A 17,562-nucleotide genomic window follows, 5' to 3' on the forward strand; every position below is an offset into this window, starting at 1 on the left:
TTTTTATTTTATTTTTACATGAATGTTTTACTCTGCTAATATTTGTATGTTATATTATGACTAGCTATTGATATTTGATATATTTAACATAAGAAAATATATATTATCGTTTACTATTTATTATAAAAATGGAATCTGAACTTAATTTCTGGACGTATATTAAGTTGACAATTGACATGATTTCCTAAACCGTCACAATGACAACCCCATATTTAAATTTTGACAATTTACATTTTTAATGAATACTTAAAAATGGGGATGTTGTCTATCCGATTAAAGCCAAATTTTTTGGGTTTATTGAAATTTTTAAACAGTATGAATTGGTTAATTATCTTTTTTAGTTTAATTAATTTGTCAATGTGTATTTATGAAGACCAAATTGGAAAATTTGATTGGTAAATAATTATTGTTGAGGTTATAAGTAATACGACTTCATTTAGTATTACTTCGCTTCTTAATGAATATTTAATTATTTTCAGGCGGCAGACGTACGTAGGTCGTATAAAATTTTCACATTTCGATACAGTTTCAACTGCAAAAAAAATAATAGTAGCCACTGAAGAAAATGTACTAGCTGCCCTTAATTTGAAGACAGGTAAATTATTTTTTGTTCAATTGAGTAATGTTCTGGATTTTGTACATGTACTATTTTGCATCTTAAGTCATAATTTTATTTATAATTTTTTATTTATATTTATAAAAATTTTAAGCTATTAAACAAAAATCTGTATATTCCCACAGGTCAGGTGGTGTGGCGTCATGTATTCGAAAATTCTAGTCCTGGAGACATTCAATTATTGCATTATAGTGATGGTGAGAAAGTGACCACAGTTACAGGATCCAATCCATACTTAGTAAGAGGTTGGGATCCTGCTACTGGTAAGTTATGGCTTTTATTTTTTTTTATATATTTAATTAACAGTAATATTTCTAAGATATGCTGATTTGTTATTAAGATTATGTAATGGAGCAAAAATTGTATGCTTTACACAACTTAATTGAAAAGTGTAATTAAAAGAAAAGAAAGAATAGAAAAGCAATCACAATCACTTTAACAAAAACAAACTTCAGTGAAGCCTACTATCTTTTAGTGACAAGTATACATTTAACAAACAAGCAAATTCCCCTACCGGCTGACTGACATTCCAAAAGATAAATGCAGTGAGGAATGACATTATTGGTGCTCTGAGATAAACACAGCACCATTACACATTATGTTACAGTATCTGTATAATAAAATTTTGTTTGTATCACCACTTCACAAAGGTTTTCTTGGACTGTCTTTTTATAGAGTCTGGATATCCAGAAGATTTATAATTTCTGATGTGGTATTAGTTTTAGCCATATAGAAACAATTGGAAATTGTTGTATTCATGTCTTCATTTTACTATATTATATAAACAACATGTTCATAAAAAATGTTCAATATAATTTTATTTATTTATCAGAAAACAAGCAGATACATCACTTTAATAGAAAAATATATTTATATGAAAATTGAACTATTCATTTTAGGTGTATTACTATGGGAGTGGCCAATATCAATTATAGACAATGAAAGAGCTCATTTATCAGAATGGTGGGTTCAAAATGGTATGCTTGTACACTTACTACCAGCATTTGGCTCGCATTTAGAGGTTACTATGTATAATTTGATGACCGGTGCCAACAAAGGAGTTACATCAAAGTTACCAGCTGTTTGGACTAACGATGGGTGAGAATGCTTACAAAGCTAGGGTAGCTCTCTATTTTTATTTGTTGTTGTTTAAAGAATATAAAATTATTGGCACCATGTGAAATTATATTGTTTTGACCAAAGTAGTGTGTGCGCTGTTGTGACTCAGCTCAAAACTTTGTGTTTAAACTGGTCACCTAGTTGTCTATAATTCTTATTAGGCTAAACATTTTTTGTGGGTAAGACCCATTAGTCAGTTACAATTAATTTCATACATTCCATATATATTTTCAGGTGTATTCTAACTCCACCATATTATACTTGTATATCAGGAAGTATGGGCAACTACATGCTTTTATCATTAGATGTTACATCCAATGCGGTACAAATAATTAGCAAACCACTATCTAATTACTTTGGTGAAAAAGAAATAATTGAAGGTAATCTACGCTCACTAGATGGAAAAAATGTGCTACCTGGCTTTATAATTGATGATAAAAAAGTTTTATTGATTAAGAATAATGAATTTGAGCAGTTATATATAAAGTTAGCAGAAGACAGCACAGCAACACTCGTGGAAGCAATGAATGAGCTAACTTTGATACAAGCTTCAAGCGACGAAAACAAGGTGACTAGTTTAGCATTCTTTGTATGATTTCTAGAATGAATGCAAAGGAAAAAAATTATTTAAACCTATTTGTGTTATGATAAAGATGATATTGTCTATACAAGATAATGACATTATTCCCATCTTGTCTAGAAGGTTGTCCAAAATGTTGTGAAGGGAAAGTAATTTATTTTATAAAAGTTAGCAATTATTGCCATTTCCAGGGCTTTGCATTGTCAGGATACAATATAGCAACTGGCAAGGAGATAATGGATCTACGTATAACTGAACCATCACTTCATATTCCGGAACCTGAAATACTAGGAATAGTTTGTATAAATACAGCAAGGGAACAGCCGGCATGTAGGATACTTATAAATGGAGCTGATGATGCACTACATCTTATGCAGCAAGGCGGTATGATATGCATTTTTATTAATTATTGTTTGCTGGTAGTGTGTTGTTTTGTGTGTGAACCGAAATCAAGAAGTTTTCACACAAACACTCTTCCTCATTATTGCATTTATACTTTTTGAAATACTGATATTTTTGCCCTCATAATAGTAATACGGAGTTTTGGATCTTAACTAGATAAGTTAAGAAATAAATAAAAATATTTGATTCAATTGTTTAATTAGCCACTCTACTTGAAAGTTAATATTTAATGATGAATAATAATTATAATTCCAACTTTCTAGACTAAATTTAAATAATACATTTGTATTGAATTTTTAAAATTCTGGATATAGATATTCTATAGTAAGATTTTCCTATCTATCGTAGATATTTGAAGTATGAATTATTATATTTCTAGGCCGCATAATTTGGTGTCGGGAGGAAGCACTGGCCAACATAGTGGCTGTTGAATTTGTTGATCTACCCGTCTCAGAAACGGATGCTGCACTTGAATCCGAATTTGATCAGAAAGAAGGTATGTATATTAGTCTGACTATATGTGTATAAGCTTATTTATTACATTATACTGAACATTTATATTTTTTAAATATATATATGTACTGTTAAATTTCTAGTATACTACAGTTACCAAGGCAGTTGGTATTTTGATTATCAAGGCATGGCTAGTACAACAAATCATTGTTCCTCGTCAAATACACATTACTAGAGCGAAAAATGCTTGTACTATATAATGAGAAGGAATATTGCAGTCATTTTAAAATACTTTGTAATAATTGCCGTTTTAATCAAATTCCTAATAGTAGTTTAATCAAAACCATTTACGACGACATCGTTTAGAACAACATACCGGTTATATTGACCAAATTCAAAGTCCCGGCTGAATTCTAGGTATTAAGTACTTAATAATAACAGGTGTTACGACTATCGGTTTTTAGGACCAAATATTAGTAATCCCTTCGATGTCGTTATAGCAGATTTTGACTTATATGTATTTATATGCCTTTAACACCATAACTGATATAATGAACAACCATATTATTGTGAAACTAATACAATTGAATTTTTGCTTTCTAGCCATCAAGGTGTACAGTGAGTATTATTTAATCGACTCTGCGTGTGTACTCTGACCTATTTATCCCTTTTTTATGTTGCTCGGTACCTGTATGCTCTTAAAAGTTTTGCAAGTTCTATTGCATATGTGATATATTAGCATTTAGTGATATATTGTGTTATAAAAATTGTAATTAATTATGCCTTTAGGGATTTCTTCACTTATATATATATAGAAACCTCTCGCTATATTACAGAGACCATATCAGCTGTCAGTTACAAAAAATACTAATACAACGTTTTTAACTTTCGAAAATTAACAAATTTACATGAATATTTAAACTAACACAAATCAAATATTAACAATCCATTTATAAAATTAAACACGGCAACACGCGACGCAATTGCGTGGAACAATATATATATATATATACATAACCATAGCTAATTATACTCTTGCCATGTAAATAAATATTCTGTATTCCTTCTCTTTGCCTCTAATTAAAATGTTCCTTACTATACCACATTTTATTCAAAACAAAGTGCGTGAATTCTCAATCTATGCTCAATGATTACTTAATCTGTGTATTTTTTATGCATGCGTTTACGAGATATGTAATCAAATTATATAAAAACTTTAGGGTATACAAAACTAGTACTTAACAAAGGTAAAGCTTGTTAGGAATGCAAGAATAGAAGGAAATCTTTTTAATGTCTCCTTGCAATTTTAATAAAACAGTATTCCCTAATGCAAAGTAAAATGTACCTTAATACCGTATGGTTTAATTTAGGTTCAGTATGGGCAGCATTCGTTCGTCGTCTATACACGCAGTACCAGCAGTTGCAAACGCTGCTACAGAACTGGCAAGGCGAAGGCTTAGAGGCGGATTCACCGACGGCACTTGTTAGAGATTACTTCAACTTGCATAAGATTATTGTTCTCATTACTGATGTTGGAAAGGTGAGACTGTTTAGAATTATTCATAAAAATAAAATAATTCTAATTAAACCGTTCAAAAAAGAAAACCAGGTCTCTATTCCTTGTGAGTTAGGTTTACAATATAAAGTCATCAAAATAAGTATTCCAAAAAACGTTATAATGCACATTTTACATTCACTTAATTCAAATCCTACTAACTAACTAACTAAAACGAAAGTAAATAAACTCTTAAAAAAAAAACAGATGCCTAAGAAAATGTATAATAGTCTATATACTCTTGAGGAAGATTCCCATTTGTATCGAGGATAATGCTCGCACCCACTGTTCTGGCGAGGTGGAAGAGTAGGTACAAGCAAGAAGTTAGGATCCTTTGTTTCGATTAGCCAGCCCGAAGTCATAACCTCAATCCAATTGAGAATGTCTGGGATGTTCTAAAGAGACGAGTAAGATCAGAGCAACCTGCTCCACAAAATATCATATTCTTAAAAACACAGTGGAAAGAATGCAAAGTGGATTCAAGCAGTGATTTTGGCAAGAGGAGGTCCAAAACTCGTTATAACGTTTTTACATTTGTAACTGTATTTAATTTATAAAAAAAAACTTTCTCGCCTATATTTCCGACCACATCTTATTGTTTGGACGTATACATCGGTTACAAAGAATTCATCAAAAATTTATAAACAATTGGCAGAATTGACTTCACGCGTATTAAATTTCAATTATTAGTATACATACTACTTCAGACAATTATATTTAATTAACTGCAATCGACCTTACAACGTAAATTTCCTTAGGTGTCCCGTGTTTTTGCAAAATATTCAGAACTATATTCTCTAAAATACTTACATCATATCAAAGTACGTTAAGCAAGTCCAAGAGTGATTGTACTCTTTTCATCACAGTGTAAACACAATTTGTCAGAGGGAGACAAAAGCTCTAGCAACTCCACCAGCATTTGGCTACAAATAATAATAATAAATGTATCTTTTCACCGTAGATATACGGCATGGACAATCTATCTGGTGAAATACTCTGGCGTCGCTACGATGGTAACCTAAACACGGAATCCGTTGTGATGTATACGCGACGTACGGCGAGGCATCCACCGCACGACGCGTACATTACTATTATTGGAAAACATGAGGTATATTTTTAATTGAAAATTATGTGGAACCAATATGAATTAGAAAAAAAGAGCGTAAAAGGCCGGTAAGGCACTCGCAAGCTTTCTAGCATTGTGACCGCGATTGATCTTAACATCAGATGAGCTAACAGCCCGTTAAGAAAATGTTTTAATCCTAAAACGCCGGTAAAATTGTTTTAGAACGTCAAATTATAAAAAAGCAGACTGTACGCGAGTGTCCACATTTAAACAAAACTTTAAGGTCCATATTTTCGTATGTCAAATCAAAATCTCGTATTGAGCGCTGTCAAATATGTCAAACTTCATAGATAAGAATATTTTGACAGCACTTAAAACTAGATTTAAGTTTGATTGACATTCTAGAATACGGGCCTCATATAATATTTATACCTGAACTTATCACATTTGAGAGAGTGTCTGGTAACAGACTTAAAACGCATGAAACGTCAAGTTATATGTAAATACGTTGGGTTCAAATTTTAAAAACAAGTACCTAATGATATGTACTTGTTAGTATTTTTTATGTCATTAAACCTCTATTAATAAATATACGTGCCTAATTAACATTAGTATATATATAAAAAAACAGTAATGCTTCAACTCTTGCTCTATAATTTGCCTTTTCTAAGAGGCAAGTAGGTTATCAGCCTTCTATGCCTGACATACGGCGGAAAATTTGGGTGTAGGGTTTAACGGTTTCCTTACCATTTTCCACTTAACCATACGAGCGAGTGTTAAATGCGCACATTGACAGAAAGCGCCGCGTCATATCTACGACCTCAGAGTTGAGAGTCGTTGAAGCCACTAATCATTTAGATCACTGCCGTCGAGATAGTGTATATGTAGAATAACCATACATTTTGTCGGAGTTTAAACTCTTAACAACTTCTTAGCTACTATATTGCGCAGGAAACAGGCAATGGTTATATAATAAGCCTAAACCCGATCCGCGGTACATTAGTGGGCGAAAGGGCGTTACAACTCGACGTGAGGCTGCAGCAAGTTGCCTTACTTCACGTCGCTGACACGGAGAAACTTTACGCTCTTGTATTGTTGGACGAAGATGAAACTGTACAGGTAATTAGTTTTTTTTTAAATTAAGACTTTTTGTTTTTACACACTGGTGTAATTGTTATAGGAATAGGTTTTCAACTGTTTCCTTCTCAAATTGTTTTCCAAAGGTAGGACTATAGCTTATTGTTTTATTTACGAATATGTATTATATTGATACTTTCACATAATATGTTACATTACATAAATGTTTTTATGTGATGTATTTTTATTTCAAATTATAAAATTGTCCTATGCATAAGGCACAATAATAAAGATAATCATAAATATACGAGCTCTAATCAGATGACAGCTTAAAGGTTTACCTTAAATTCATTTAAATTTTTTAATTTCTTCATAATAGATAAAAGTGAAAAAACATTACCCATTAAGTAATAGTATGTATATATATTTATATATATATTTATGGTTTTAATGAAAAAATCAACATAAAAAATGTTTCAGGTGTTACCTCTCTCCGCAGCACCGTTAGTTAGAGATCTCTACATGTACGTCGCTGACAGAGATACAGGCAAAATGCAGGGATACACACTGAGATATAATGGCAAGGTAATAATAATATTTCAGTTTACTCTATACACATTCGAACTTATAATAAATGGTTTGGCTGAGCCTTTCCCTGCGAGATTGTAAATTATTTGTTCCCTTAAAGTTTCTAGACATACGATTAATGATTTTGCAAATACGTCAACGTTATATTAATAGTGAAAAACAGCGTTGACCGCTTGGAATTAATTATGTTACAATTGTGTATGTAAAGTCTTAGTGCCTATCAGTAGTCGTGGTCAGCGAAACTCACTGCGTTGTTATAAAACGTGGATTAAAATGTACCGTGGTACTTTAAAAATGGTAACCATAGCAACTAATACAGTACTAACTGTAATCCACGTTTGATAACATCGTCAACGTTTTCAAATGTTCTCCCATAAATAAATTAAATAAACGACATTGAATTTGTTTGATTTTTATCTATTTTTCAGCAAGTTATAGCCCAACGTACATGGTCCTTGAACTTGGGCGGATCTGGTGCACGTATAGTAACGATCGCGGGCAAGAGTCGCAACGAACGCGTGCACTCGGCGGGCAAACCTTTGGCTGATCGGAGTGTTTTGTATAAGTACTCCAATCCTAATCTAGTGCTCGTACTGTTGGAGAGGCCTGATCCTGTACATAAAGGTACGCACTACTATTAATATTATAGACACTGGTCGTATTTTGTGTGTAATAAATAAACTTATAACTACTGGAGCGATTTAGATAAACGCGAATGAAACCACCAGTGACAGCTGGTATAAGGGGAATATTTTATTAAAAAAGTGATATGTCTTATCTTACGTGTCGTTATGTGTCATAGACGACTTATCAGTCCAGAACAGGTTGCAATACAGAGTCGGATAATGTCCGCAATGTTTTTAAATTTTACGAGTTAATAATACTGATAGTTTTAATTGTTTGCATTAAAATTATATACAATTTTCTATGTCCTCCAGTATTGGTCCTCCAAAAAGAGGTTTTTCACAACACCTTGCTTAAACTGTTTTTTCAACTGACTTCAAGATATGATGAAATTTTAAATTCTCAATTTCAAACTCTTTCCAGCGATAACTGCATTTTGTATGAAGGTAATAATTTGTATGAAGTCAATACATTTATGTGCATGTAGCCTACAAAAATATCATTCCTCTTTTCCATTAAACAATTTTTTTACAGATGTAGTAACAGCGGTAGCTGTAGATGGGGCGTGTGGCGCTGTAGTAGCGGCGTCTACGCACCGACGGGCGCGTGCGTTGCCTCTCGCCGTACACGCGGACAACACGCTCGCGTATTTATATAGAAGCGATAAACATCGAAGATTGGAGATTGGTTAGTGACATATAGTCTTTGATTTCCAATTTATAAAAAAAACTAGGATGTAAACGGAAATATATCACGAGGTTAGAGGCAGTGGAAGTCTTCCTGCCCACGACTAGTGAAACACTAGAGACTAGAGAGGTTAATAACATAAGAAATTCTTGATTTTATCCTGTTTCAACATTTTGTTCGAGTTAGTCTAAATAATTCGAGATACCATTAGAGGTTCAGCGGAGAGGAACGGCAATTTTTTGCGACTTACTGAGAATTCCGACTTAATGAGGTTCTAGTTATAGAGATTCAACTGTTTATTTGGTTATTTTGAAGGGATATATAATTATAGAAAACTAAGTTTATAAAATATAGATGTAAGAAATAAATACATTTTTTTAAAATAAGCGCTTATAAGTGAAAAATTAAATTAAATTAGATATGACAGATTTAATAAATACATATCGATACGTATGCGAAAAAAATTCATGTCAAAAATATTTCACTTTGCTCAAACTCTCATAAAATCTTTTTTCAGCAACAATGGAATTATATGAAGGCAAAGAGCGTTGGCTATCGGCAGGCACGCAATTTAGTTCGTTTGCCTGCGCGCGCGCACCGAGCGTAGAAAGACAAGCGTATATCTTACCTGGTGCCCTCACTGCGTTGGCTTTTACAACTACGGAACGAGCTATTACGGATACGCATATATTACGTAAGGATTTTTTTTAAATCATAAAGTTTGAGATCTTATGCTATGAGTCAAAATTCAGTTAGTGGCTTGTCGATATCAAAGCCATTCAAACAAGTAAAGCGGCTTCACGTTGCAAGTTAAAGTATTAAAATCGATGTGTATTTCTGCTTATGCAAACGTTATCAGTGAAAAGCTGCTCATGACGGGAAAGATAATGTAATAAACTAAATTATATTAAGGATTGTGCCAATAAATTTAAAGCACCTTGCTATTCACAGTATTTATTTATGATACTTAAAATTATGACTTTCCTGTATTTTTTTTTATTAAAAACATTTATTTTTCAAAACTATTTTTATTATTTCAGTCGCCCTATCGACGGGGAAAATATTGGAGCTCCCCTGGTCGTTTGTGGAGCCCCGTCGACCTCTCTCCCCTACAGGAGAGCATCGGGAAGAGGGATTGATCCCCTATGCACCCGAAGTGCCCCTGCCCTCTGAAGCCTCATTAAACTATAACCAGACAACTCACCGAGTTAGAGCTATATACACTGCCCCTTCGGGATTGGAGTCCACCAGTTTGGTGCTTGCAACTGGTTTAGGTATTTATTTATACACGCGCGAACTGAACACACAAAAAAATCAATGACGCTACAACCTTTTTAGGACTGGGCCTCAGATTTCTGTATCAGAATCATGATCATTACTCAATCTATCAGTTGATCAGCCTCCTGTGCCTGACACACGCGCCGTCGACTTTTTGGGTTTAAGGCAACCCATCCTCGAGATGTTTTCCTTTATCGTTCGAGAGAATATTAAATGCGCATATAAAAAGAAAGTCCATTGGTGTACAGCCGAGGATCGAACCTACCTCAGGGATGAGAGTCGCACGATAAAGACACTAGGCTAACAGTGCTCATAGTAACAAATTTATCATTTATCACACAATATTCGATATATATGTAAAGGTATTCTGTAGATCTTGATTTAAAGTAAAGAACGTTCGTGTTCGTGTACGTCGATTTATAAGTCGTAAATATTAATCAATTGCTTCAACTTTTATACTAATTACAAATTGTACCAGTTGAAAGTACATTTGTTGCTAACGTATTATATGTATAGTTTGTATTTTTTTCGAAAAGTAACTGTGTTTTCCTCGGGGTGAATAATTAATTATATATACATTTATTTGCAGTGTTGTTTTTTTTGTTTTCAGATATATTCTACACACGAGTGGCCCCTTCGAAGACTTTCGACCTCCTCAAGGACGACTTTGACTATCACCTAATAACAATAGTGTTGGGTGCGCTCATAATAGCATCGTACAGTACTAAATATTTCGCCTCTAGGAAAATGCTTAAACAGGCGTGGAAGTGATACTTTCGCTTTATGAGGAATTTGAACTGTTTTAATATTATAGGTTTTTTAGAAAACTCAAAACCTTTGGTCGAAATGCTTGAAACTTCTAGTTCTTATTGCTTCTGCTGTAATTATAAATTTAATTCGATACATCTTTTAAAGTGCCGTGAACTTAACCGTCTCAGTGCTAACTACAAAAAAACTATGTTATTATTAAGGATAGCTAAGTATTAAAAGCAATATTTAATTTTACGGTTAATATATAATTTATTATAAACCTCCACTGCCAAGCTTTCAGTTCAAATTCCTTTGTGTGTGTGCATAGATTAAGTTAATATTGGCTATAGACAAAATGGTGCTAATTCCATACGACTCCATAAATTTGTATGAAATATCTCAGAACATCGCTATGCATTCCTAACTTGCTTAACACCAATAAATTTGCTTACAACTCTCATATTTATCTTGAAAATAAAAAAAATCTATAGAAAATCAGAATTAGCACCAAACTTAAGTATTACTTGTCTCGGCAAGTTAATACAAAGTGAATGAAACAGAATGATCGTGCATCTCTTTCTAGTTGTCTATGGCTTCGGCTGACTCTGCCAAAGAATAGTTCTGATGTGGAAAGTTAATAACAGTAAATTTGGAAACAGAAATCATAACAGTTTATAGTCGTTATAGTTCGAATAACTAAAACTTTCCTTGGGACATATTGTACATTCATATGAACCAATCAGGTATCGCGTTTTTTACAAATGACTATTTTTGACATGAGTAAGCCGGAAGATCTATCTAGTTGGTTGGAAAATTTTGGTTACCATAGCAACGCTGCCAAATCGTTGTTATGGTAACAAAGTGTAAGTTATTGTAAAGACTTTAAGGCTACGGCTCCATAAATGTATTTTATTATTAAAGACTAGGTTAATTTTACTTATTAATTCAATTTAGCTTATAAATAGCAAATTTGATAGAAGTTAGTAATTACGCATTATATAACAAACATTTTTTATCTAGTCTTTGGCCAAGTGGTGCCGTAGCTTAAAAGTAAACTTTGTAGTGAACGCTTAAATCGAACAGATTTTAAGTTAAGTTCATAATGAACTAGCTACTATACATATACTATATACTAAAGTAAGGAAGTATCACCAAATAGGTTAAATTTTAACTAGTTTAAATTTTAACAAGTGCGAGTTTATATAAATAAATATTTGACTATCATTTATGAGGTAATATGGAATTATTTAGTCTCGAACTATCAGGTAGAGGAATGTCGAAAATCCATTTTAAAACATTAATCCGTAGACAATAAATGAATTCAAGATGGCGTAATGACAATGTACAAATGTGTTGCGTATATTCTGTTCATTGGTCACGCCTTATATCAGAATAAATAGGATTTTATTATACCATATTATAATAGCTAGTGCAATTTAGTTAATAGGGTGGTATGTCATTGTTAAAACCATTCCAAACGGAATTTATTTGAATAGAACTTTATTTAATTATGGTTTTTGTAGATTTAATTAAGTATAATTTCTGTGTTTGCGCTTTAAATACCGAATCTATACATTGACGTCCGTAACACCGTCAACACTTCAAAGCAGGCCAATGTTAAGATCATGTAACTTACACACGATACATCCTCATCATGATGTATTAAAAAGCTGGTACTTTTTTGTATCGAATTACGATATAGCGATGAGATTTCCGAAAACAAGTGCGTATGGATGACTTTATGGGAAATTTTGAATATAGGCAGGCTCGGAAAGTTAGTGATGGACCATTGAAAAATGAAATTAGTAATTAACGCCGTCGTATGAAGTTTTATATGAAAACAGCGCCATCTATGTATGGACTTTAATTAGGTGTTCGTTTTTTTTTGTTTTGGTGGGTCTTAAATATTGCTAGGTATATTTTAGGGTGAAGCCAATAATTTAATATAAATAGAATAAATTCGAAATATATTAAAACTTTTATATAGTAGGTAGTCTTATGTAGTTCAATTTTATATAAGATAACACCAATGGTAAACTAAATTTTCAGGCCTCAGGCAGCGTAAACATTATGTTGCGTCTAAATATAGCAATTTTAGTAGCATTTATCTTGGTAAATTTGCATTTTCTGGCGGAATAAATAATATGATTTTGTTTTAAAAATAAAATTAATCTCTTTTTATTTTACTTTTCCATACACCATTGGTTTCCTTACATAGCAATTTAAAAACAATACAGGAATCTGGGGTTCTACCTCTTCGGGAATCTTACCTAATCGGCGTCATTTTTATTATAATTTCCTATATTCTTTGTTTTAAATGATTTTTGGAAAGGTATGCTATGATAATAGCTGTAACGCCGGTATTTAGTAATTTCAAATAGTGATCCTGACGTTTTAGTATGCAATTCCGATGTACTGGATATTCGTAGCGCTGGTGTTGCAAACTTGGGATTGGTACAAAATTTAACAGTGAAGTTCGGATCGTTTTCGATTGGGCTTTTCAGAGTACCGATGCTGCAATTTCATCCTAAATTGTCCAAGGTTGAATTGTAATTAATATAATTTCATAAACAGTTGCTCACATGATTGTGGTTATTGAACACGGTATTGTTAATATTTGTAATATTACCTAGTTTCTTACCTAACTTATAAGTCTCATTGGCTGTTTAATATATTTATTGCGACATTAAAACTATCGTTTCCGAACGAAAACTAAAATGGGTTTCGTATTTTTTCTATTTATAAACGGTTTTCATTTATTTTTGGTTACATAGAAAATGGTTATCGTGACAAGTCTACAACTAATTAAGACGAATCAAATACAAAAAAAAACAATAGTTTACATAGAGACAGCCATATATATATATATTATGTTATAACGCTTCAACCACTGTAATAGTAATTCGATTAAGAAATTTTATATCCTAAATATTTAATCCCTGTAAACTAGTAATATTTGGTAGACGTCATAGACACCACTGTGTGTGCAAAGAACAATTATTATTTTAATGCTAAGGTTTTTAATTTAAGAGTATTTCTGCTGGATTGTGATTTATGTCTGACTGTACCATCTTCCGTGTAAGTAATGTTAATTCTGGTACAACGAAAACACCCTTTGGGATCTGGAAGAATGAATGAGTGGAACTATCAACGTTAATAAACAGAGAATTGTTTTAAAAACTTTGCGAGATAGTTTCATATGAAAACCAAAATTCACAGTTAATTCAACACTTACACCATGTCAGTAAAAGCCAATATATAAGAAAAGTATTTTTGTTAGTGCATGCCCGTGTACAATAAAGTACATTAAGTCTTTACTCAGATTTTTTTTAACAAAATAGAAGGACATAAATACTTTCGAAAAATAATAATTGTGAAATGGATGGTACAGTCTCGTAAATTCATTATACTGTAGCCTTATAAACCGGCATCAATGTACAAAACTTGTTGCAAAGATATAGCGTATATGATATTGTTTACAGAGACACTGTTTGTGTAATAAATCTGAATTACCTACCGTATTGTGTTTTTTTACCTTTTCGTGTATTAAAAAGATGGTTGAGGAAAAATCTCAGTAGTAAGTTTTTGCAATCGCCTACGTAAAGGCCTGTATTAACTTTGATTAGTGATTAGGCAGGTGTGTAGTGCAAGTAGTGTCCAATTATTGTTTAGTGGCTCTATTTAGTAAATTCAGTAGTCTGTAGTAGCTGTCAATCAGCAAGTATGGATGAACATCGAGAAGTGTGCTTGCAATTGGAAGAAGTATTAAACGCGGTGCTATCTGAAACTGAAGAAGTTTTGGAAGCTGAACTTGCAAGACCAAGAAAAGTATGGCTTCGAAAATGGATTAATAGAAGACCCATTCATGGCGCAAGCTACCAACTCTTCAAGGAATTGGCAGCTGAAGATAATACGGAATATTACTTTGCTCTCAGGTTGACCGAAGTCCTTTAATATACTACTAAACAATAAAATTACATGTTTTGACAGACACGATGCGAGTGAGGGGGTAGGGAGAGCGCACGCGACGTCACTACTCGCAGTTCACTCGCAAAAAAATAGAACACACTTTTAATCACTTTACACTACGCAGGCAACTAATCACCTGCACTCGCACTAATCGCTTGCACTCGCACTAATCGCTTGCACTCGCACTAATCAAAGTAAATACAGGCCTTAATTAAAAATCCAATAAGTGTATTGGAGCGTCAAACATTTTTGACGAGTTGTTTCTGAATCTTACCATAAGACTTGTTGGTCTTGCTGTGTGAATATTGAGTGAGCGTGTTCCTCGCAGTGTAAACCGTCGGCCCACTTTCAATACAAAAGGACCCTTTGAAACTAATTCTTGCCCTTTTCTTCATTAACTTTGTAAATTCATAATTTATTTTAAACGATCTAACGCGTTTCTAATTCTAAGAAAACGACAGATACGAGGGAAAAATCTTTTAACAGTGGACAGTCAGTTTATCGAGGCCGCGTGTAATTATTTGGCACACGCAGCCCCAGTCTCCAACATTTCCGCATTATTTACGTTTAACGAGGGCTTTGGATTTATTTAGTGATAATTGTCTATTTTCCCTTGGGAGTTTGTTGTAAAAACGAATGCAATTTCCATATAAGGAGTGGTTTATCTTCTGGAGCCTGGTTGGTCGTATACTAAAATTAGTTATATTTCGGGTATTATACTGGTGAAAGTCACCATTTGTTTTAAAATCGTTTATATTTTTTTGTACATACAACATGGTTTCAAGAATATATTGACCAGATAGTGTCATAATATTTAATTCTTTTAACTTATGCCGTACCTACTCCTTGGCAGAAACACAACAAATACCCCGAACAGCCCGCTTCTGCAGCACAAATATGGATTGAACCTCTGCAGCAGCACCCCACAGTAGAATACCGTACGACATAATGCTGTGAAAGTAGCTATGATACACAATTTTAGCCGTGCCCTTATCAGTAAACTGACGGATTTTCTTTATGCATATGCTGCAGAGCTCAGCCTATTCGAAAGAATCTCTATGTGTGGGCCCCACTGGAGTTTACTCTCAATTTTAATACCTAGAAAAACAGTTTTGTCAACAAAGTTTAGTTCACTGTCCTTAATTTTCAGGTTACCAATATCTCGCTTTACGCTAGTAGTTGTAAATCTAATACATTTTGTTTTATTCTCATCAAGCAGTAAGTTATTTACATTAAACCAGTTAACTATACTAGAGTTATAATTGTTTACATCGTCAAATAATACGTTTTTCCTATTCACTTTAAATAGAAGTGAAGTGTCATCAGCAAACAATACCATACCATTCGTTGGCAAAGAATGGTATGGTATTGTTTGGTATTTTTTATTTTTGTATGGTCGTTTATGGAAATCAGAAATAAGAAAGGCCTGAGAATCGAGCTTTGGGGGACGCCGATTGACACCTGCGAACCCGGAGAGGTGAATGCATTGACATGCACTCTTTGGATCCTTCCCTTTAAATATGAATTCTACAGGCTGGAAGCTTTGCCATGAACGCCATAGTGTTGAAGCTTTCCAATCAGTATATCATGATGAACACAGTCAAAGACCTTTGACAGGTCGGCGTCTTTTGTGACCTGCCGCCGCCATCATATGATGATTTTATTATTTTAAGATCATTAAAAGATTATTTTTTTTCTTGATGCGCTTCTTACGGATTTCTACTACAAGAGGATTGAAAGAGCGACCATCCGCAATACTTTCGAGTGCACATCCGGAGTCACTATATACGCCGTAGATGGCTTCTGGGTGACAAAGGATCCTTCGAGTTGCTTTAAGAATAGCAAACAGTTCAGCTTGATACACGGAACAGCCTGAAGATAGTTTCAGTCTATAAGTCTCAAATTCGTACCATTTTTCCATAAGGAAACAGTGGCTCGGACCAATTCGTCTACTTTACTTCCGTCCGTATATATCTTTACTGCTGGTGCATCTATCCCAGGACAGTCGTGTTCTGTAAACCCTAAAATTTGATATCAGGTTTTTTGGAGAGATGAGGGATACGCATCCACGATACTCTTTGCTCTAGATCACCTTCCAATTCAGACTGAAATAATCCTCTCTTTGCTTTGTATAAATTTTAAAAAATATTACATAACTTCATTAAAAAAAATGAATTTTTATTTGTAAAAGATCTTTGAGAGACAAGACAGACAAGACAAGAGAGAAGACAAAAAGCTGCTTTGAGTTGCAAAATACTAGAACTTTCGTCTTCACACAACAGGACATAATCACGTTTTATCTTAAAATCGCGGGCTTTTTAAGGAATTATCAAAACAATATCAATCTATGAGCGTATCTATCAAATCCGTCACTTTACGGAATGATTAATTTGAAATTTAAAACATATGGAATTTCTTTTTAATGTTACTGTAATATTTAGTCAATATGCGCAAATATGATAAAAAGTGGAGTTCAAATCCGACATTGTTCTACGATCTTGATGAAATGTGGTTTCCTACAAAAATAAAGCGATTATATTATGAATTTGATGGCAATTTTTGATTGTTATTAATAATCTCTCTTCAGCACAAATAGTAAGTTCTAAACGGGGAAGTAATTCGTAGAATGAATTCTTGACAATCTTAAGTAATTCTGAAATTGTTTGTCATTGTAGCCTTTTAGCAGTGAAGCTAAAAGCAGCTTCTTCGTCAGAGCCCATCGTGAAAATATGTACTACACTAGGATTCTCAAACTTGTAAGTTCATATGTACTTTTTAAATGTAAAAATAAGAGTAAA

General features: G+C 33.2%; 1 protein-coding gene across 2 annotated transcripts; it reads left to right on the forward strand.

Annotated features, from left to right (window-relative positions):
- Positions 1–251: 251 nt before the first annotated feature.
- LOC123711651 (ER membrane protein complex subunit 1) lies at positions 252–14,312 on the forward strand. 2 transcript variants are annotated; one of them, XM_045664310.1, is made up of 17 exons: positions 252–395; positions 480–595; positions 742–879; positions 1,516–1,714; positions 1,970–2,303; positions 2,507–2,699; positions 3,097–3,213; positions 3,774–3,788; positions 4,541–4,710; positions 5,687–5,833; positions 6,743–6,910; positions 7,349–7,453; positions 7,885–8,080; positions 8,615–8,767; positions 9,285–9,461; positions 9,808–10,041; positions 10,656–14,312. In XM_045664310.1, the coding sequence occupies exons 1-17, from the start codon at positions 253–255 to the stop codon at positions 10,814–10,816; spliced, it is 2,766 nt and encodes a 921-aa protein (XP_045520266.1). In that variant the 5' UTR covers position 252; the 3' UTR covers positions 10,817–14,312. The 2 variants fall into 2 exon arrangements, with proteins under 2 accessions (XP_045520266.1, XP_045520267.1); XM_045664311.1 differs by lacking the exon at positions 3,774–3,788.
- The last annotated feature ends 3,250 nt before the right edge of the window (positions 14,313–17,562 follow it).

The sequence above is a fragment of the Pieris brassicae genome, chromosome 7, assembly GCF_905147105.1.
Source record: "Pieris brassicae chromosome 7, ilPieBrab1.1, whole genome shotgun sequence".
Taxonomy (NCBI): domain Eukaryota; kingdom Metazoa; phylum Arthropoda; class Insecta; order Lepidoptera; family Pieridae; genus Pieris; species Pieris brassicae.

Coding starts and splice junctions, on each gene's coding strand:
- LOC123711651 (XM_045664310.1), top strand. CDS start 253: ATGGGGATGTTGTCTATCCGATTAAAGCCAAATTTTTTGGGTTTATTG. Junction 6,911..7,348: donor ACGAAGATGAAACTGTACAG/GTAATTAGTTTT, acceptor AAAATGTTTCAG/GTGTTACCTCTCTCCGCAGC. Junction 9,462..9,807: donor TACGGATACGCATATATTAC/GTAAGGATTTTT, acceptor TTATTATTTCAG/TCGCCCTATCGACGGGGAAA.